At 37.0% G+C, this 23161-nt stretch overlaps 3 protein-coding genes across 3 annotated transcripts; all 3 read right to left on the bottom strand.

Moving 5' to 3' along the window:
* Window positions 1–4938, bottom strand: LOC141657576 (calreticulin-like). The gene is made up of 13 exons (XM_074464856.1): window positions 4361–4938; window positions 2697–2804; window positions 2382–2574; window positions 2005–2263; window positions 1803–1907; window positions 1615–1701; window positions 1454–1511; window positions 1299–1366; window positions 1098–1193; window positions 960–1007; window positions 549–578; window positions 371–472; window positions 1–261 (listed from the first exon to the last, which is right to left on the bottom strand). Exons 1-13 carry the CDS (start codon window positions 4464–4466, stop codon window positions 250–252), a joined length of 1272 nt encoding a protein of 423 aa, XP_074320957.1. The 5' UTR covers window positions 4467–4938; the 3' UTR covers window positions 1–249.
* Window positions 4939–11055: 6117 nt separating this feature from the next.
* Window positions 11056–15532, bottom strand: LOC141656161 (uncharacterized). The gene is made up of 6 exons (XM_074463035.1): window positions 15211–15532; window positions 14529–14735; window positions 13870–14046; window positions 13599–13705; window positions 12584–12825; window positions 11056–11899 (listed from the first exon to the last, which is right to left on the bottom strand). Exons 1-6 carry the CDS (start codon window positions 15382–15384, stop codon window positions 11523–11525), a joined length of 1284 nt encoding a protein of 427 aa, XP_074319136.1. The 5' UTR covers window positions 15385–15532; the 3' UTR covers window positions 11056–11522.
* Window positions 15533–17198: 1666 nt separating this feature from the next.
* Window positions 17199–22668, bottom strand: LOC141655558 (uncharacterized). Its single transcript, XM_074462632.1, has 3 exons — window positions 21381–22668; window positions 18466–21237; window positions 17199–18229 (listed from the first exon to the last, which is right to left on the bottom strand). Exons 1-3 carry the CDS (start codon window positions 22666–22668, stop codon window positions 17199–17201), a joined length of 5091 nt encoding a protein of 1696 aa, XP_074318733.1.
* Between the last annotated feature and the right edge of the window lie 493 nt (window positions 22669–23161).

Below are 23161 nucleotides of genomic sequence, written 5' to 3' on the forward strand. Positions count from 1 at the left end.
TAAGAAGGAAAGCTTAATGTAACACTATCATAATTCAACTGAGCTACAATTCGAAGGTTAATCTATTTGATGTTTCAAATTTAAAACTAAGGCAATTCGAGCAACAGAGTTCGGCTATATCAGTTTTTTAAACTCAATCACTAAAACCCTAAGCTAAAAAAAATGGCAAACGAAAGAGAGCTGCCTGTGAGTGAACCAAGTCGCTGAATCTATCCCTCCCTCTCGTAACAGTTGACTCGTTCCTCGTACTCAAAGCTCATCCTGTAAATAGACCCAAGATCCAAGTTAAGATACAAATTAATACGCAGCAAACTTGTTAATGTTATGTTACTTATGTGCAGTATAGGTCATGAAATGGGACTGTACGTACATGTTTCTCTTCGTCCTTAGAATCGGCCTCCGTTTCTGATTCGGCATCAGCACTGACGTCATCACCATCAGAGTCTTCAGCATCATCTTCATCATCGTCAGCCTGAAAAGCATGTACGGTTTAGTTTAGGAGGGTTACGAATTCTATTAGCAAAAACAAAGAAAAATTCGCCACTCACATCTGATTCAACTGGATTATCCTTTGCTTCCTGTCGGAAGTACAAAACTCTAGTTAGAATTTGATATTTGTCACTTCATTTGAAAAATAAATAAAAATTAACCCCAAGTAAGCTTATTAGTCGAACTAATGACACATGAGTGCCTGAGTGGGAATGAATATAGGAGGCACGGAACCATTCAAAACTTCGAGATGTTAACTGAACCACAGACTCCAAGACTGCCAGAGGGCGACACCAGTATTATGTATCCAAAACAGGTTTTTCGCTTCTATAAATTCTGATTCCTCAGTTACATATATATCAGAATGACGAACTAATTGCCTTATGTCATAATAAAATCATAAAAGAAAGATGCAGCAATAAATGTAAGCATACAATTGGGAGCTAATTAAGTGTTAACAATATCCATACCTCGTCTTCTCTTTTCTTTTCGGCCTCATCAAAAGCAGTCTTTTCAGCCTGAAATATACAAAAAAAAATGTCATAAAAAAGGAAACCCTGAAAGGTGACGCAAGGGGGTTAGAAGTGTGAAAGCAAACAAATTCTTACATCCTTGTGCTTGGCCCAGGTTTCTTCAGCCAACTGCTTTGCATACTCGGGATCATCACTGATCAAGACATTGTCAAAGAGTGTTCCAGATTTGACCTGCAGAAAGCGGGCATGTCGATTTCTAAGTATTCGAACTTTATTGCAGATAATATAAGCAATGTCTGTCTTTGGATGAAAGCAAACATGGGAAACAAATGCTACCTGCCACAACTCGATACCAACATATCTTAAGCTGGGGAAAACATAGAGCTCTGGGTCATCCTTGAAGTCTGGAATATCAAAATAGCTGGATAAGCTCATTGCAAAAGTTCAAGGTAATGAGCATGTGAGATGTAGAAGAAGATCAAGGAGCGGACCTGGGTTATCAATCATAGGTGCCTTCCACTTGCCCTTGTAGTTAGGGTTCTTGATTTTCTGCAAGCAAGGTATATATGTGAGCTTAATCAGCACCAGGCATCAGTCATACAAGTTACTCAATAGAGCAGTACCGAGTGCCTTAAAATTGGACTCCACAAACCTTTGCCTTCCATGGGCCCTTGTACTCGGGGTTAGGAATGGTTGGGGCAGTCCATTCACCATCTTCCTCATTATCCCAGTCCTCAGGCTAATAAATGGGAACGGTGATCAAGTTAGGGACATATTTCAATGACTCCTGACTATAATAATTTCAACACAATTTTAATCTCAAGTGGTGATATACAATACCTTCTTTGCATCGGCATCAGGGATCTCCTTAGGGATGTCATCGTAACCGTCAGGCTTCTTGTCTTCTGGGTCAGGAATGTACTCCTTGTCATCCCAGTCCTCAGGCTAAATTAACATTCAGAAGCCTTTACTCAGAAAAAAAAGACACCATTGCACACTTTGCACGTGAAACAAAAGAAATTTGGCTTCCAAAAGTGGATACCTTCTTGGCTTCTGGATCCTTGATCTTCTTAGCGGGAAGTAGGTCCCAGTGTTCATACAGGCTGCCCTTCTGCTTCTCCTCATTGTCGATAAGAATGCTGTAGGTTGCATCCGGGCGAAGAATGAAAGTGTAAACGTGAGTCAGCTGGTCAGTCTCACATGGGACATCCTTCTTGATCAAGTGGTTAGTCCCATTGTAAGTAAGAATGGCATGGACTTTCTTGGTGCTGTACCCACAGATGTCAGGACCGAACATGATGCTGCAATGCCAGCAGATTAAATAGTATTATATGAGTGACTTAGGAACTTAAAACCAATGATAACCGGCTTAACCGCCAGTGAGATATACTTTCAGCGCCAAAGGGAGGTAGGGCAAACCTATAAGGGGTGTCACCACCAAATTTCTTCTGATCGATTTCACCACTGAGTAACTTCATGTAACCACCACCGCAATCAAGCTTCTGTTCATGCTTAACAGAGAATTGGAAAACTAGAGTTTTATCCTTGTTGCTGAACTCTGGGTATTCAGCAGAGATCGCGTAGAATCTGTAGTCTTCACTAGTCTGAATACCTGTGAAAGATTCAAGGGTTATACATCGGTCGAGGAGGACTAAGTAGATAGGACTATCGGAGTAATAGAAAACCAGAGATATACGGCGTACACAAATTTATAGGATGTCGTCTATGACATACCTTTGTTGTTAGCATCTCCGTTCCATTTGCCAGAGGTGAAATTCCACTCTCCAGCCATATTTTCATCCTTCTTCCAGTCAGATTTAACCCAACGAGACTCCCATCCATCTTTGACACAAAAAAAAAGAGAAGGTTAGATAAAATAATTTAAGACGTCCATGATACACACATAGATACACCAGTGCTGAGAAATGCATTGAAGATTTTTTAGCATATTCGAAAATCATGTACAAATACGAAATTGACATGATAGTTGAAAAAACAAGAAAGATGGTGTGCAAGAAAATACACTTCTATCTCCTGCCACCACATTTTAAACTTCAGCACAAATACATTAAACATACTAGTATGACTCTAGGCGAGGATGTAACCAACTTCCTTAATCTTGTTAAAATTGTGCCCCTGCTATTATTTTTCCACCAGTCTAAGAATCATTTGTGCAAACATTCATAGCACAATAGCTTGTCGACTAAAGGCTCTGAGAGAGGAAATGTACGGATAATAAGATAAAAACACTACTACAAACAAAGCCTCGGCAACAATCCTTACAGCGAGTCCTAGCTTGTTTAAAGTTTGGTTACACATTTTCATTTCTCTGTTATTCGTTTGTTATCCATCTCATACCTACTTTATACTAAATTACAGAAACATCAGCCACCAATCGCCAAAAAAACAAGAAGATAGTAAACTACTCACATACATTATATAATCACACCTCAAACGTGCCACGAACATTAACAAAAGCACATAAACAATCTCAGATTGACAAAACTAACTGTGATAATCACAGCGAACACAGATCTTACATCAATGCACATGATTAACCACAAAGACGATACCAATACAGCACAACCAGATCTCGATGTAGCCTTATTGAAATGCAAAATCATCTCAAATTAACTTCTCTTATTTGCTCCTACAACAAATTTCATTTGATTGATACAATTAAACATTATCTAACAAATTTAAAACACGGTATTGATCAAATAAATATAGGTATACCGTACGCAATTGCAGATTGAATTCATAATCCTGATAAAATATCAGCATAAGAAACAGAAAACACAACGATAAATTCACAAATAATAACTCGTATCACATTACAAAAACGATCAAAATTTATAATTTATGAACAACAAACTAACTGAACCTAATATTAAAAAATTTGAAATAAAAAACGAGTAAAATTGAATCAAATAAATGATCAGATAACAATCAGGTAAATCATACACATTTGCAGATAGAATTCAAAATGCCGATCAAAAATCAACATAAAAATCAAAATCACATTACAAAAACGATCAAAATTCAGGATTCGTAAACAACAAACTAACTATAACTAAAATCACATAGAATGCGGATTCAAAAGATAACTGTGCGATCACATTACAAAAACGAACGAAATTCACGATTCATGAACAACAAACTAACTACTCCTAATATCACAAAAATGCGAATTCGTACGCAATTATAGATCCAATTCAAATGCCGATCAAATAATCATCATTAAACTCTGAAATCACATCAATCTAATCAAAATCGTAAATCATAAATCACTATCACATTACAAAAACGATCAAAATTCATGATTCATGAACAACAAAACTAACTGGAACAAATTTAACAAAAAAAAATGCGAAATCAAAAAGATGAATAGAATTTACCGTCGTCGAATCGCTCTTCGAAGAACACCTTAGCGGATGAAAATGCGAAGAGAGAGAGTAGAATTAGGAGAGAGAAAGCGCTAGGGTTTCTCCTTCGAAACGCCATTGTTGAAGTTCTCGAGTAAGGTGAGAAATGTGTGAGTGATCGAGCAGAGTAGAATTAGCTCGAAGTTTTCGTTTATAGGAGGTGTTGACTAATTCTGTTTTTGTCCTAGTTGCCAAATTGAGAGTGCCGTGGACAAATGGAATTGTGACACGTTGTAAATGGGGGTCTGTATGGTACAGCTGGCAGGGTTTGATTGGGTGTTTACACGAGGGGAGGGATTGTTTGGGGGAATATTCAATTCTTTGGGTTTATGGATATGCCAACTCATTATTGATTTTGTCATTTTGTTTCTCTTTTGGGTTGATTTTGGCTTTAATGTACACGTTGAACATGCCTCTAGGGGTCGTTTCGTTCAAACTTCAAAGTATTGAATGAATCGAAATGGATTGTAATATTATATTAGTATGGAGTTAGAATCTCATACATAGTGTTTGGTTTGATCCTAAAATCAATTTTGTAGTAGTAATATGGTAGAATGAAATTAGAAAATGGGATGTATATATATGAGTATGAGATTTTAAGGAGTTAGAATGGGTTAAAAATTATTGGTATCTAACTCCATCCCAAAAGCCTCCAACCAAACACTAGTATAATCATGTTCAAAGAGTGATTGTAATCTAGATCGGTGTGGGTTATGACGTGATTATTCAAGCTTAGTCACAAGGTTTTGAGTGTTATTAGGTCTAACACAACACTACATGACATCTCATTAAAATGACTCATCCAGTCATCCTATATTTATTAAAAGAATAGATAGATAAAATTAGATTTTTTTCGCTTAAATCATTCTCAACTACAAATTGGACCTTAATAGTAAATCGGTTTGGTTATTCTCAAATATTGCGCTTAAACTTTTGTTTATTCTATACAAATGTTGGCTTACTTTATAATTCTTATATCTCAATATTTGTAGAGAAATACTCCCTCCGTCCTAGTCATTTGTTGTCCTTTGATTTTGGCACAAAGACCAAGGAAAGAGAAATGAACCAATTATTAAATGACAAGTGGAACAAATTGAGTGTGGATGATCAAATTGTTCATCAAGTTCATTCTTAAAATAGAAAGGATAACAACTCACTGAGACACACCAATATGGATAAGGACAACAAATGACCGGGACAGAGGGAGTATATTACACTTAGGGGTTGTTTGGTTCACTTCTTAAGAATGGAATGAATTGGAATGAGAAACCATAGAAGTATGGGGTTCCAATTCCATACCTTTCCAAATAGGAAAATGAGATGGCGCCACCCGGTGGTACTCAAATTGGGCGCCACCGGAGTTATTATAGTAAATTACGTAGATTTTTTCATTTCTCTTCTCTAAAATTTAAATTTTAAACTAATTAATGAAAAAGGGTAGTTTAGATATGTAAAATTGAATCACTAATTGTAGTTAATAGTAAAAAAAACAGGTTTTATCAGTAGGATTTCCCTAGAGTCATGCCATTTTTTGTGGAGAATGTTACAACCACCAAATGCTTGGTTTGTTTACAACGTGTTTAACCATGTGCGAGCTTATGGAGCACGTAGTGCGGAGTATTTAACAAGTGAATGATGCAGATTTGTACTTGATATATAGGTAGTAGCCACTCACTCGCCAGTAGGCTACCCGAGTACATGAGTACGGTAGTAGGTATTAGAGTTCATATTTGATTCATGGTTAAGGCTGCGACGGATTAAATTAAGAGAAATTTTTTGTTACATATCACAATTTCAGAACTAATTTCAACAATGTCTTCACAAAGAGATCTTACTGTATTATTTTTTCTTTTATTGGCTTGTAAATAAAAACGAAGTAGATGAATACACAATACAATGATGAAGAAAAGTAATTACTAATAATGAATATTAAATAAATTATTTTGTGTAAAATATTATAAATAAAAGTTAGTTTAGTTAGACTATTATTTTAATTGATCGAATAGATATAAAATTACACAAATGTCCTTTAAACTTTGGCGTAAAAACGAAAACATATATTTTATTTTTTTTTATTTTCTTTTTTCTTTAATTATGGTGGCGCCGAGATTCGGTGCCACCCGGTGGCGTCCTATCACTATCCAAATAGGAAAATATGTTTGGTTCATTTAAAACATAAACATAAAGGAATGGATTTAGAATCCATGGGAGGGAGGCGGGGTATGAGATTCCAAGGAATTGAGGTGAAACACTTGAATGATTAGAATCCATTGTATTCCATTCCAAACCTTAGTCTAAGATGTGTCCTCAAGTTTTCCCTTTTCTGTCTTAATAATTAGTAGAAGTATAGAACACATTAATATTGTAGACTTTAACAGTAAATTTAATGTGTAATTATTAAAAATGTTCATTTATCTATATATTACAATCTAAAATACCACGCATTTGTACGAGATCTAAACTAGTACGGAGTACATGTTTTATTTTGCATTTCTTACGAGTATATATATTGATAATTATTTTCTAATCATATTTAGACTCCTTACCCCATCTTTCTATTATTTTTACAAACTTTAAGCATGAGCACTCATCTTGAATTATATCATTGTAAGGGAAAAGAAATAGGGAAAAAAAAAAATCAAACAATAGCAACAAAACACTATTTATACATACGTATAAATTCTAGTATATGGTGAGTATATATAATTATATATAGCATATTATTATATTAAAGCAAAGGGAAAATATTATGAACCTCAAAAAAGGGCTAGGATCCAATTACATATATATGAATCACACAGTAGCTAGTTATTATTAGACCTTCGACTTGGATTAGCCACATGAGCGACATCATGGTTAATTGGTGCTCGACTTTGTAACTGGTTGTTATTATAACTAGAACCATGTTGCTGCAGATACCTAAGTTGTATTTGCATTAGGTCAACACTTGTATTGGAAGAGAAGTCAATTAATCTAGCATTAGCATGAGCCGGGACAGATACGTTTTCGTCATTCAAAGGTGCTGGTGTGGTTGTACCAAGTCCTGGATAAACCAGAGGAGCCCACTCTTGTGGTCGATCATGAGCATTGATGGTGTAGTTCAGAGGTGGTAGTAATGGTGGTGCGGTGGACCCCAAATGTTGGTTGTCAGAGTTGCTGCCGTATACTTGACTAGGATATAATACATCAATACTGTAATTTCTTGTTGGATAATCGTGATTTGCGTAGTTGTTATTGCTGATATTACCTTCTGGCCAATTTCTCCCTGCAAAATCATAGCCTTGAATTGCTAAGGGTGGTTGTGGTGGTACCCTAAAATTTGATGGAAGCTCGGGTAGGGTATGCACTGGATTATTAATTGAGTTAGGATCATCGTCAAATAATGTACTTTCATTGTCTGGGAACTTCTTTTTGCTCAATTCCAACAACTTATTGTCATGTTTTATTATGTTGTTGTAATGCTTTCGGAGATTGCGAGGATCGATTTCTAGCTTGTGTACCCTGGAAAAAATATATTTTGAATGAAACTGTGTTTTTTTTTTTTCGTTATTAGTAGATAAACTCGGTACAAGAAATTATATGAGACGATGTTCCATGTGATTTAGTATGTATGTAAGAACTTGGATTTATTGACAGCGTCTCATTTAAAATCTGCAATTAAGGAAATTGAGAGCATATTTATACCTTGTTCGGGTGGCTTCTCCACCAGTAAAGTCTACATGATCTTGCCAACTAGTGTGTCTCTTTGGTTGTTTATTTACGTCGTGACGGAATGCTGGACGGTTCTTCAACTATACATGGAGAAAAACAAATAATTACTCGTTACGTCTAAATCATTAAACTTGTATACAATCTTCACAATTATTTTAAACAATATCATCAACGATATAGTCAAGAGCGCAAGGGTTAGCAAGGATCGTCAACCGGTAATAACCAATTATTTCTACGTCTTAATCATTTATTTACATTTGAATTAAATACCCCTTACAAAAAAATATAATCGAAGATGTGTTAGTCTAGTGGTTAAGATGGAGGCTGGTATTATCTACAATAGTTCTAGGTTCGAATCCTCCTTGTCCTCTATTGTAATGCCACTAAAATGCGCGCTTCGTTAGACCCAAATAAAAAATAATGCAACTACGATTTTCAATCTACGTTCTTCTGGTACCATCATACTCATTATGACGCTATCTCATTTATCAACTTGGAATGGTGGTTAAATAGATTATAGTGAAGCATACCCTTATATAAAGAAGTCCGTTTTCTGGAGTAATAACTGAGTTGATAGCGTCAATGTCAGAAAAGGAAAATTCCAACTTATTCTTGCAGTTTTCTTCATCTAAAACTTCCCAAGCTAATGTTTTCTTGCTGAAGTAGCACCTTGCTATCAAATCCTCGTTATGTCTGGCTTGTCTCTGCTCGCAAAACAAACCGCTACTCATTATCTCATGTAATAATCATTCTGCTTAAAAAATAGAAAAATCAAATATAAATAACATTGTAAATCAGTAGTTTTTTGCCCCACCCCCAACGGGAATCCCAGCTCCGCCACTGACTATACCACTCATTACCACCCGAGTTAAGTCGAGTTCAATTTTCACCATTCGTGATTGCCTACACTACAATAAAATTATATGGAGTACAAAATAATTTCTTTTTTGGATAATAATAAGGGTTTTGATATATACAACTCAAATGAGTTGTATTTAAGCATTTAATATCTTCATTCTATATTTGGTACTCCGTATTAAGTTAGGAATTCAAGACTAAATTATATACAACCCAATGTAATTAATGCATATATTTAGAACTTTACTATTATATGCGAGTATAGTTAGTGATAGTAATAAAACTCGGTGATTAGTTGTGATATATATACCTTCCAAGAGCCAATTTCGAGAGAGGAAATGGGAAAGTTAATAGCCTTATTGTCGTTCGGCTTAGGCAAAGCAGGCTTGGCATTCTTGCGCTTTCGCTTCTTGACACTCGAAGTTCCAACCTTGGTGACCTTTACATTAACTGTTGTTTCATCATTCACATTTGCAACTTCGCTATTCCTTGGTGCCTAAATAGACAAATGGCGTAATAAATTCTCAGTTACAATTCGATTTGCCAACTTCAATATCTATTCGACTTGACAGTAATTTGGTTTAAGTTTGTCTAATTGTAATTCGATATTAATAGGCTACACCGGCTTTGACACGCGAAACTTTTGTTATAGGGGTGTATGATAAATAGATACACTCCGATAAATAAACGCCATGGAATATGATCCAATCAATTTGAAATTTGGTAGGGGTCGAGCAAATTTAATAATCTCTGTCATAACCTTTTAACTAATAAGATATAAATATAATAGTTAAGTCTCAACCATCACAGATTTTGGTTGAAATGGTTATCTGTTAGGGTATCACTCACGAATTGGAAGCTGGTGTGACCAAAGGTTACGGTTTCAAATCCTAGTAGCCTCCAATAACTCGCGGAGTGGTCACATATATGGAATAGGAATTACTCCTATTAGATAAACGAAGGGAGAATTTTATATGTTTAAGTTCTATTTCCCTTATTAGTACGATTAAACGCACTGTTTTCATGCAAAGATATCTGAATGTAAGAAACAATTGATATTCTTATAACTGTATTATCATAGCAGATGTCAGCTCACTGAGCTGGTAAAGTTAAGAAAGGTGACCCTCGTAAAAACTCAACTACAATAGACGGGTAACTACCCAAACAATTAAACATCGTGAATAATCATATACTCATAACGCTCTAATTAAACAAGCTAATACAGCTAGGAAGTAAAAAAAAAAAGATGCTATTAGAATAGGCATTAAAATAATTAAATACCTGATCATGGAAAGTATGGAAAGTAGAAGGGATTACAGCATGCGGTAAATTGTGATTAGCAAAAGCAGGAGAATTTTGTGACGATTGATTAGTATTTACATCATCAGTCAATAAAGGAAATAATCTATAATTATCATATTGATCATCATGATTACCATGATAATAATGATCATGATTATTATTTGAAGAATCCATTGTTAATTAATAATTAATTAAGTTTATTATCTCTGCCAAATTCTCTCATTAAGTAGGTCTTGAGCATCTGAGAAATTGAATATATTATTCCTTACAAATAGTTTCCGTACACCTTAACCTGAAAACCTGGAGAATTTGAGCTAATATAGGAATAGATAGACAGGAAATTATATTATTATTATTTTGTGTAGTGTCATAACCTGTGTAGGACTCTTGTATACTCAGTACATTCGTATAATACTGTCAATGATTAACTCAATTTTGTATTTTTTTATTTCTTGAAACTCTTTTTTTTTTTTGAAAAATATTTCCTGAAACTCTTAAACAATGATTACGGTCTCGGAAAGGTCCAAATACATTTTCAAAATAGAATGGTAAACAATTGACTAAATAAAGAGAATAAATAGTCAAAATGAAGAAATGATGTGTGTTTTTATTCAAGTAAAATAAAACCATATTTTGACAAAGGAGTAGCTAGGTTAAGTTGCAAACAAGAAAATTTAATACTCATCCGTCCAAGTCCGTTTGTTTACCATTTTTATTTTATTTATTTATATTGAAGGCGTTTTTTTATGAATATTTTGATCCTTCATATCAATAATTCACTTGTCATTCAATAATACTAATCAAAATTGATTCCCTTCCATTTCCTTAATAATTATGTTAAAATCAAATGTAAATAAATGACCGAGACGGAGGGAGTAAATCAGCTTTGCTTTAGATAGACAACATTTTACTACACAAATCATACATCCATACCCTAAGCTATTCTTTGGATATGTTTTTTGAGTTAGAAATTTCAAACTCCACACCAAACCTATCCATTTTCTAAATTAAAGCACACATTTTAACTCATTTCAACTTAATTAATCTACACATACAAACTTCTACATCTATAATGACTACTAGCAAGATCAAGGATTAGCATAGACGCTTGCCCCATAAGACAACTAAAAAGTCGAAAATTTTAGTTAAAATAATTACTTTCTTTTCTAATACTCGTATATCTTATTGCATTATATATAACGAGCTTCCCTTGAAATTTTTCGCCCACTCGCTTGCTTCACTTCAAACCCTAATTCCGCCATAGCTACTGCCATTGATTTCCTCCAGCATCATAATAATATTGACTTTGATAATCATTGTTTGATTGATAATACCCTACATCTTGGGTTTCAGAATTAGCATAAGAATACGGGAAAGAAGATGGGTCATAGCTTAATTGTTGTTCTTCTTGTACGTAAGAAACATGCTGGTTTATTTCTCCTACGTCCGACGATGTGTAAAATTGTGATTGGTTGTTGTAAAGATTTGGTAGTCCATGAGGATGATCATCACCATTGATGTTTAGTTCTCCTTGTTCAAGATTTTGGTATGGTGAAACATTTTGATTGAATGATGCATCATGACTTTGGTAGTTTGTTGATGGGAAAAAGTCGGAATGAGTGATTTGCGAAGAATTCATCCCTACATGATTCAAGAAGACGACAAATTAGTGAAATGACGGAACTTAAAGATATAGAGTTACTGCTCAGGCTGAGTTTTAGTATCACCATAACCAAATAACGAGAGTTTTATATAAATATAAATATAACCATATATTAATATAAGATTAACATAATATATATTAATATGAATTATGATGGTATTGGACTTATGACACTGAAAGTAAGTGAAAATGTACCTTCAATATGACGGAAATTAAAGATATATATAGAGTTACTGATCAGGCTGAGTTTTAGTATTACCATAACCAAATAACGAGAGTATTATATTAATATAATATAACCATATATAGTAATACTTCCTCCATTCAACTCCACTCTACCACTTTGCTTTTTCACGTTCGTCAACGCGTGTTTTACGCAGTAAATATCGTTAGCTACGTATTTGAAAAAATTATAAAAGTTAAATATTTTTAATGTACTCGTAAAGACGAATCAAACAAGATCTCACATGAATATATTTTCACTTATGTATTGAGAGAAAATCGAGATTGAATGTGCATTTGTGAATAGTGTAGAAAATAGAAATAGGTAAAGTGGAGTTGAATGGAGGAAGTATAAGATTAACATAATATATATTCGTATGAATTATGATGGTACTGAACTCAGTACTACCAAGTGACGTTAAAAGTAAGTGAAAATGTACCTTCAATATGAGTGGAATTTCCTGAGGTGATGGTAGGATCAAAGGAATAATGTGGTGGAAAGGTAGAAGTGATAGGTGAATGATTAAAGTCAACTCCATTGGTGAAACGGATTTCATGGAAATATGGACTAATATGATTTGGCCAAGGTTGTTGGCTTAAACGTTGTAGTTTTGGGTCAGCTTGTACGATCTTATCAAAATGTTTCTCCAATATTCCAGGTGCAAATTCAAGAGTGTGTTTCCTACGTAAGAGAGAAACAATATAAAACGAATCAAGACAAAATCGTATTAGAAAAAATACATATTACGAAGTACAAAGAAATAATAGAGAGGATATGTGAGAGGCTGGTATTAAGACTCGTATTATTTAGTAACGTCATCTCATTTCCATTTATAATTACCATGATGTAATATATATATATATATATATATATATATATATATATATATATATATACAATGTTGTCAGGATCGGGATTCTACTTTGGATCGATGGGGAGGGTAGGATCGAATCGGTAGAATCGGATCGTAGAATCGCAAGATTCTACAAACTCACTAAATATATTTTTTTATTTGGTAAGAACATATAATTGAAAATTAAAACACTTATTTATTAATTTTATTCATAAAATATTGGTAATTAATGATTTTAGTGTCATTGTATGAACATGTTTCTACAACTTACACGAAATTTGAGTTTACGGTGTCATTATATAAAAATATATATTAATTTTTTATTATGGAATCGGATCGCAGGATCGTAAAATCGTAGGATCGTGTTATGATCTCATCTCTAGAAATTTTAAAATTAACAGGATCGTAAGATTCTACAACTATGATGGAATCGTAGGATCCAGGATCGGTTAAACATTTTTGGATCGTAAAATCGTAGAATCGTTGGATCGAATCGCGATTCTGACAACAATGTATATATATATATATATATATATATATATATATATATATGGAAAACCATGCATAACCCATATTAGAAGTACATCCAATTTGTGATTACCTGTTTAAGGAAGCTTGGTTGTTGGTGAAGTCATTTGTTTGCTCCCAATTTGTATGCTTCCTAGGTTGAGGATTTACTTCATTGAAAAACAAGGGACTCCTCTCTAGCTGCGCAACGCAATTCAAGGAAATAAATATATGACCGAAATACTTCGCTATGTCGAGAAATGTATGTATCATCCGATTATTAAAATCTCGATTGAATTGGTGATATATATATATTATTTTTGTTGATTGAAATTTTCGATATAGTATGAAATTAGACCGCTTACCAAAATCTCGAGAATTCTTGTATTGTCTGCATGGGAAGTACGTTGTTTAATGGCCAAAATGTTAGACCATAAAAACTCAATCTTTGTCTTTAGATTGCCATCCAAAACCTCCCAAACTAACTTCCTCTTCTTGAAGTAACACTTTGCTACCAAATCTCCTTCATGTCTTGATTCTCTCTGCATTGTAAATCACCATATGTATGTTAATTAGTTAATTACTATAACATATCACCCGAAAACATATGAAAATAAAATTGTTTCAAGCAAATTAACGAGATATATAGTTTTCGTAACTCAATACCATCTGGTAACACTAACACATTTTACAAACGAAAAAACCGTACTGTTTTTCATTATATATAGATTCTAGAGTAAGACTGTCTTATTGTACGAGAGTATAAAGAATTCATGAAAAAGTAACTTGAATTTTTAAGTTCATAAGTCAATTTTCAGTTATTTTTCGAGTATAACATAAGTCTTTATAATAGTCTCATAGACTAATACAAAAAGACGGTTTTGCCATAAGATTACTCACCATTCTCTGTTTACTAAAAGATTAACTAAAGCTTGAAAATTTTCCCATTTGAGAATTTCCTATACAAGTGTTTTATGCATTATTCTTAAGATTATTGGTAAGGTGATGTTAGAAAACTAATTACCTTCCAAGAGCCAATTTGGATGGATAAAGCAGAGAAATTAGAAGCTTTAAGCTTGTCTGAAGAAGAAGCTAAATCATCCTCTTTTTGCTTCTTCTTGCCACCAGATGAAGTCTTGAACCCACTCACAATATTGAGTAAAGATGGAGTTTTGGTGAGTTTTAACCCAAGTTTACTCTCACCCTTCACAGCTTCATCAATATCAATTACCTACATTACACAAACAAAATCAAATAACTTCATATAATGAATGTTGAGCTGAAAAGAACACAAAGATTATGTTACTTTGTAAATACTCTTTCCAATTTAATTCAATATATTAATGCATAATACACACATGTGCCTAAACTAATAATAAATTCATTGTAGGGATAAATTAAATAACTTGAAATTTTTGTAGGGCTAATACATGTCAAATTCAACTAAAATCTCAATTTTTAAATTTTGTTTCGAATTTCCTAGACTTATTATAGGTTACTTTTTTCACTATTCAAATTGTATTCTAAAAATAGTGATAACTCTAACAAGGGTTCGATTCTATACCAGTGTCAGTGTTATGGATGGCCCGACCCTTACGTACCATCTAAGAAGAAACATGAAAATAAAAGAATACTACTGTAGTACTTTAATCAAAGGCAAGACATAGACAGAGGGAGTATGTATGGCATAGTAAAATGATCATTACCGGAAGATTATTTTGATGATGAAAAGTTAAAGTGGTATCAAACTGCGGATTTTCAGAAAATGAAAACTGATTAAATTGTGAAGAAGTGCCAGAAGATTGATCACCATACATATTATATTCAAGATTATTATTATTCCAGTATGGAAAATTGCCATCATAGTTTGAAGAAGACATAATATTATTGTTGATGTTTTTTTTTTTGTATATATGTTTTGTTTTGTTGTAGGAATGTGTTTGTGCTAAAAGACGAGGGAATGTAGGTTGAGATTTATAGGCAGAGGAATGGAGGGGGCTAGCTATTGCCTATTGATGTTGATTGTTTACTCCAACGGCCAACGAGTTTAGGATTTTAGTCTTTCTTCCTAGATAGTCTTGACTCCCTCTTTTGCTGTCTTTCTCCGCATAACGGCGCTGCCTTTCCATTTATTAAAATAAATAAATTAATAATAATAATAATTTTTTATCCTTTAATTAAAATGTACTCGTTTATTTCTTCCCCTTTCATTTTGCACAAGAAATAAGGAAATGATTTTAGACCACACAAAATACTCAACCCTACATGTAAATGAATTTGGACCACACAAACCTTTTATAAAAAGGAAAGAGAGAAGAAAATCCGACTACCATGAAAAAGAAAAGAGAGAAGAAATGAGTGACTAGAAGGGAGTATATATTATTATAAATGATGAACAAATGACTAGAACAGATAGCAAGACCGAGTGTTGTATCACCATTTTTTTTTTACATATTTTAATGTTAAAATTGAAGTATTTGATATAGAGTAATATTTTGAATTGGGTGATTTAATTGTATTAAATACATATGTTTTACAAGAGGTAGGACAACTATACAAGAGAATATGACAACTATACAAATCCTATTTTATGGGAAATAATAATAATAATAAAAATAATAATAATAATAAATCTGATTAAAAAAAACTAAATTATTTATACGGAGTATTATTTAATTATAATTACCCCTTCCAGTCGAAACTAGAGGAGGACGAAAGGTTATTCTAGAACGAAACTTAGTGACCAACGAACGTTGGTGATGGAAGTAGGTCGTGTCAGCCGTCAGGCGGCTGTGTCGCCCATCGTGCAAGGAGAAAAAAATGACACGACTCAGGCACAAGAAGGTGGTCTGAGCTTCAATTTGTATGGACTAATTTGCACATAAATGCAAACATATATAGGACTAATTTACACATGTTAAAAAATAAAGGGGTAAATTGCACTTGACACCAAACAAACAGGGACAATTTGCTACTTTCACTCATTTGTATATATATTCATCACTCTCACAGATATAATAATGATTGAACAACTTTTACTAGAGGGAAAAAAAATTAACTTCTCTTTTATTTCTTCTCATTAATAACAATCATTTGATTGAGGATGAAATAGGCCCTTTTCACTTTTTTTCATGTACTTGTATATTTCAACGTATAGATTAACCCTTCGATTTTATGGTCGTGTATTGAAGTTTTAGGCTCTGTTTAATAAGATGTTTTAGGTAGCTTATTATTTGACCAAAATTCCAACTATCTTATTTATTTTTTTTGCAAATGTTTGGCAAGTAACTTATTTAACCAAATAAGGTACCTGAAATGAATTGTTACCGGAAGTATTTGAGAAATAAGGTACATGATCTTGTTTTATTTTTTTTACCCTTTTAATCTATATAACTAGTTTTGTTACCCGTGAGAATTCACGGGACTATTTATGGTTTTCCGCTTATGTTTACTGTTTGATATCATGTGTACAATGTACTCGATCTTGACATCTTGTGAAGAATTAAAATTTAGATGATAGCCTACAACCTTGTTTTAGTTTTCGTTATATTTTTGTATGTGTGAAGCACGAAATTTCGTATACTTTATCCTTTTAACTAAAGAGAGTTGAGACAATGCTCTTATGATGGAGATGAGGAAGTTAATATATAGGCGATATTATTTTTTTTTTTTTTGATGAAAACACCCAAAGGTGTTACTCTAGCATTGAAATATCAAAACGTACAGCATTCTGAGCGTTCGTCGGTAAAACATTCGACCAATCCGTTCTACCAAGTACCCTAGGATAAACATGAGCTAAACAATGCGCTACGCAATTATTAACCCGACTAGTATGTGACCATAAAACAGACTCAAAACTATTACATAAAAGTAAAATATCATCCGTAACTTGTGAAAAAATGCTCCTCCCACTTCGCTTCCCCTTCAGTGACTCAATCAGCTGTAGACAGTCACTTTCCATCACAACCTTCCGTAGACCTTTCGCTTTCGCTTCATTCAGGCCCTCCCACAGCGCCACCGCTTCCGCAATACACGGCTCCCAATACTCCACTCGGGTCGTTGTCAACCCCCACTGCACCTCCCCTCCTTCACCCCTGCAGACAATCCCCGTGCTAGTCCCTTCTCCCTCTTTCGCTCCTGCGTCCACATTTATTTTAACATATCCCCTCGGTGCCACCATCCACGCATCAACCTTTTCCCCATCCCCTCGTCGACCTGTGCGACCCCGGTTTCTCCACCCACTATCCACTATCCCCTCCCCTTCACTAAGCACGTCCCAAACCCGTCTGCACACCCTCTCGGGTTCCACCTCCATTTCATCGAACACAATCTTATTCCGATGTTCCCAGATTGCCCAACACCCTACCATGAAAGTACCGTACTCCGCCGCACTCATATCTCTCCAACGCTCCTCCACCCAACACCGAATTCCACCCAAGCGTTCCTCCCCTTCCCACCGCAACTCCAGCTGCTCCCACACCCACCTCGCCATCCTGCAATCTCGAAATAAATGTATACTAGACTCGTCAGACAAATTACACAAGGGACAAAGAGAGGACTCACCTTTCACTCGAGCAGCGATGTTTGCCTTTGTTGCTAGCGCATCATTACACAGTTGCCAAAAGAAGAGTTTTACGCGTGGCCAGACCGGTACCTTCCAAAGTTTATTCCAAAGCCATCTCGTATTCGTCGAATCCGACTGTTCCGCCATGTCTAACCAATCTCCTGCCAATAACCGATAAGCAGATTTCACGGTGAAGACTCCGTCCCGCTCTCCACTCCAATACCACTCATCGCTCTGCCTATTCGGGCTCAACCGAATATTTGTGATTCGTTCTCGCTCAAAAGGCAGGAAAAGCATGTTAATTCTCTCCACATCCCATATCCCGTAATCAAATCCGCCACTAGAAGCTCTTCTTGACCATCCGGGCAGGGTGAAATTACCCTACCTGACTGCGTACCTGGCACCCATGCATCTCCCCAAACCCGGGTGCAATTCCCGTCCCCTATCCTCCTTCTCAACCCCTTTACCAAAACTTCCCGCGCTTCCCATATACTACGCCACGCATAGCTAGGGTTATACCCCAACTCCGCTCCAAGAAAGTCACTCCCCGAGTAGTACTTAGCCTTCATCATCCTCGCCCATAAACTATCCGGACAAGTCAACAACCTCCAAGCTTGTTTAGCTAAGAGAGCGAGATTGAATAATCTAAAGTCACGGAAACCCATACCTCCACTTCCCTTCGGTTTACACAACTTCCTCCACGCAACCCAGAAGATACCTCTCTTACCCTCCTCATGACCCCACCAGAACCGCAATATCATGGATCGAAGCTCGTCACAAAAGTTGGTTGGGATTTTGAACACACTCATCACATAGGTAGGAAGAGAATTGGCCACGGCCTTTATGAGAACTTCCTTACCCGCCCTAGACAATAATTTCCCACGCCAACCTTGCAGTCTTTTACACAATTTATCGCGAATGATATCAGTAATTACCTTCTTCGACCTCCCAATTACAGTGGGTAATCCCAGGTAGCGTTTCTGTTCATCCACAACCCCCACACCCAGCCTCTCCGCCACCCTAGTTCGTTGCTCAATAGACACCCCCTGGCTGAACGAGACCGTAGTCTTTTCCAGACTGACCAATTGACCCGAGGCCGATTCATATTGACGTAAAACACGATTGATTATATCCGCCTCATCCAAAGTAGCTCGAGCAAAGAAAATACTATCGTCTGCAAACAGCAAATGAGAAATAGCGGGGGCACTCCTCGCTATCCGGATCCCATGAAGCGAATTTTCTTCAACAACCCGTCTCATAAGATTAGATAATGCCTCAGCACAGAGAATGAATAAGTAAGGTGATAGCGGGTCACCTTGCCTAAGCCCTCTAGTAGGCCGAAAATCCTCAGAAGGTGTACCATTGATAAGAACAGAAAACGTGACAGTAGAAACACAATCCATCACTCTGGAAATCCAATCACCATCAAAGCCCATAGTCACCAGAACCCTGCGCAAAAATGACCACTCTACCCGATCATAAGCTTTGGCCATGTCTAATTTAATAGCCATATGCCCCTCCGAATGTCTCGAATTTTTCATGAAATGAAACAGTTCAAACGCAATAAGAATGTTGTCCGTAATCAAACGGCCCGGGGTAAAAGCACTTTGATTCTCCGAGACTATATCACCCAAAAAGAGCTTAAGACGGTTAGCAAGGACCTTAGAAACAATTTTATACACCACGTTGCAGAGACTGATGGGCCGAAAATCACGCATCTTATCCGGGGCTTTCTTTTTTGGTATGAGCACAATATTAGTCTTGTTGAACTCAGCTGGTGACACATCTCCTCGCAAAATACTCAACACCGAACTTACCACATCAGGTCCAATTACATGCCAATAAGACTGATAGAATAAGCCATTCATTCCGTCTGGTCTCGGGGATTTTAGAGGATGCATCTGGCTGATCGCTTCCACAACTTCCTCCTCGCGGTACTCTTCCCTTAGTAGCATATTCATTTGTTCCGACACTCGCCCTTCCAAACCTGTCAACACACCCACCCCAATATCCGGTTCTGAAGTCGCAAACAGGTCCCGGAAGTAGTTAACAGCTACCACGGTCACGGCTTCATCACCAACTCGTGCGGCTCCATTATCATCAATCAATTTCCCAATGTAATTCTTCCTCTTACGCTCCCCAGCTCTAGTATGGAAAAAGGAAGTATTACGGTCACCGTCTCGAAGCCATAAAGCCCGCGATCTTTGCCTCCAATATTGTTCTTCTTGTCTATACAATTCCGCGATTTCCGCCACGAGCTTTTTCCTCCGCTTTACTTCGGCCTCAGTTCTCGTGCCACTATTGAGCCGCTCAAGTTGCTTCTTTTTGCGCTCCAAAGTCCAATTAATCTTCCCTATATTGATCTTCTTCCAAGCCTGTATCTCCTTAGCACATTCACTGATTGTTCTTCCCAAATTGCCATTGCCTTTCTCAACCCCCCGAATGACGGCCTCCTCACAACCCTCCTCCCCAACCCATATCTGCTCAAACCGAAATCTGTGCTTCCTCAAATTACCCGCCACTCGTTTATCCAGGACCAATCTAATGGGAGCATGGTCCGACCACTCCCGTTCCAGATGAAAAAGCTTCGCATAGGGGAACATATCGATCCAAGCACTAGTACCCATAGCCCGATCTAGCATACTTTGTCTGTTATCCTCACCCACCTGTCCATTATCGAAAGTATACTGGTACCCCTCCCAAGTCACATCTCTCAGCCCACAATCATCCACAGCTGCTTGAAAATTGTTCATTTGCCACTGCGGTCGACTACCTCCCTTCATTTCTGTCGAGTAGAGCACCTCATTGAAATCGCCCACACAAATCCAAGGCAGCGAAGACTGCCTACTAAGAACCCGAAGCAGCTCCCACAAAAGATGGCGATCAGTAACAGCTGCCCACCCATAAAAACCCGTCACCCGCCACTCCTTATTATCCTCGTGTATAGTGAAGTCCATGTGGTGTGCCGAAGCAGACAAGAAAGTACAATTTATCTCCTTCCTCCACAAGAAAGCAAGACCCCCCGACCTCCCTCTACTATCCACTTCCATCCCGAAATACCCATCTAAACCTTCCCTCACCCGCCTTATATCACGACCACACAATTTCGTCTCGCATAAAAATAGCATGGCCGGGGCTTCCCTTCGCACAAGGGCACGAAGGGCTCGCACTGCATCGGGGTTGCCCAATCCCCGGCAGTTAATACTTAAGAGATTCATTGGGCCCGGCGGGGTTGAGCTCCCTCAACCTCCGCCTCAGGTATTAAGACGCCCCCGTCTCTCGTTACTTTCAACCGCTTCACCATCTCATCACCTCCATCAGCCTCTCTACATCGCTTTCCCATCTCAACAGTCCCCTCCCCATTCTCGCTACTGCCACCAATTCTCTCCCATCGTGTCCACCCCTTCCTCCTCCCCTGCCCCTCTCCCGGCCCCTGCTCCTCCCTTATCAACACATGCCCCGCACCTTCAGCCGTCCCATTCACCCCTCCTTCATCCATAAAAGACCCCTCATACCCCTTCAACACGTCTAGCACCAACTCCCCTGCTCCCTGCATCACCCCCTTAACCCCATCAGATTGCCCTTCTCCTCGTTGCTCACCCACCATCTCAGGCCCCAATCTGCCCCCCTTCCCACTATCCTCCCTCTGAGCACCTTTTTGAACCCCCCCCCCCCCTTCTGCACTCTTCCCCTTCCCTCCTTTACTCCTCCGAAGGTCAATAGCAATAGTCTGTAGCTTTTCAATCATCCGAGTAATATCGTCTTCATTGTCCTGCTTCTCAATTGCATCGAACTCCGGAGCTAGAGCACGACGAGCATTCCCGTTCCCTGTCCCTTCCTTCGAAGTCTTCGTAACTTTCCACGGCGACGCCCGTAACCATTCCCCAAACTTCAACTCCCCTTCCTCATATGGTCCGTCATCACAATCTTTTTCTCCGTGCCCAACAACTCCACATCCATAACAAAAAATGGGTAGCCTCTCATATTTGACATCAAAATTCACTGTGTTCCCTGCTTTCATTCTAATCGGGATTGAGGACCATAGAGGATTTCGAACATCATGAAGAACCCTAACTCGGATAGCTCTATCCACTTCAGAGTTTGGTCCCACATCCGCGTCAACAAATGATCCCAAACTCGCCCCTATTCTTTCCGCATTGGCTCTACTCGACCTACCTTGCACGGGTAGATTATACACTCTTGCCCATATAGGTAAACGAAATAAAGGAACGTCGGAAAGTTTACCTTTATCATTCGGTTCGTTGAAGCACCACGCAAACTTATCGAAGTGCCATGGCTGTCCTTCCAAAACCCTACTTTTATCGCGCTCAGATCCAAACTTGAAGACGAACGTTTTCTCCTTCGCATCGACCACATTACCAATCATAGGTTTCGTGGGATTCCAAAGCTTTATCATAGTATCGATGGCTGCCTTAACATTAATCGTTCTCGATGCCCAAATCTTCCCCACGAGCATAAGGTGACTACTTTGCTCCCCTTCATTCGACTCATCATCCCATTCAAACCCTAATGAGTCCTGCGACTCATCATCAAGCACAATATCCTTCCCTTGCCGTCGCTGACCACGCGTATTACTCATCTTCTGTTCCTGCATAAGAAAACAAAGCACCAAAGAAAACAACACTAGAAGAAAAGCTCTCACAATCGAAAATGTGAGAGGAACCCTCGAGAGAAAGAAGAGCCCTAAGAGACGATAGACGAAGAAACCCTAGGATAGTTTGGACGGAAGTCCTAAACCCTAGACAAGTGGGGTTAATGTCATCATATTTTGATTCATAATAGATATAGGCGATATTATTGAATATTTAAAAATTAAATTAAAAAGATGGCATTAATTTTAGGATATTTGGAGGAAATGAACAGTAAAATTGAGATAGAACCATATAAGGAGTAATAACTTTGGAAAATTGAGTTTTAAATCATTTACACGTATTGTGATATTATTTGTTTCAGTGATAAATAATCATCATTAAGACCTTTATTAAACTACCCTATTTAACATTTATTTCTTTTATTTAATAAGATGACCCATTGTTTCCCTTTAATATTATTATACTTTGTACTTATGTTAC

This window comes from Silene latifolia, chromosome 5 (genome assembly GCF_048544455.1).
Source record: "Silene latifolia isolate original U9 population chromosome 5, ASM4854445v1, whole genome shotgun sequence".
NCBI lineage: Eukaryota > Viridiplantae > Streptophyta > Magnoliopsida > Caryophyllales > Caryophyllaceae > Silene > Silene latifolia.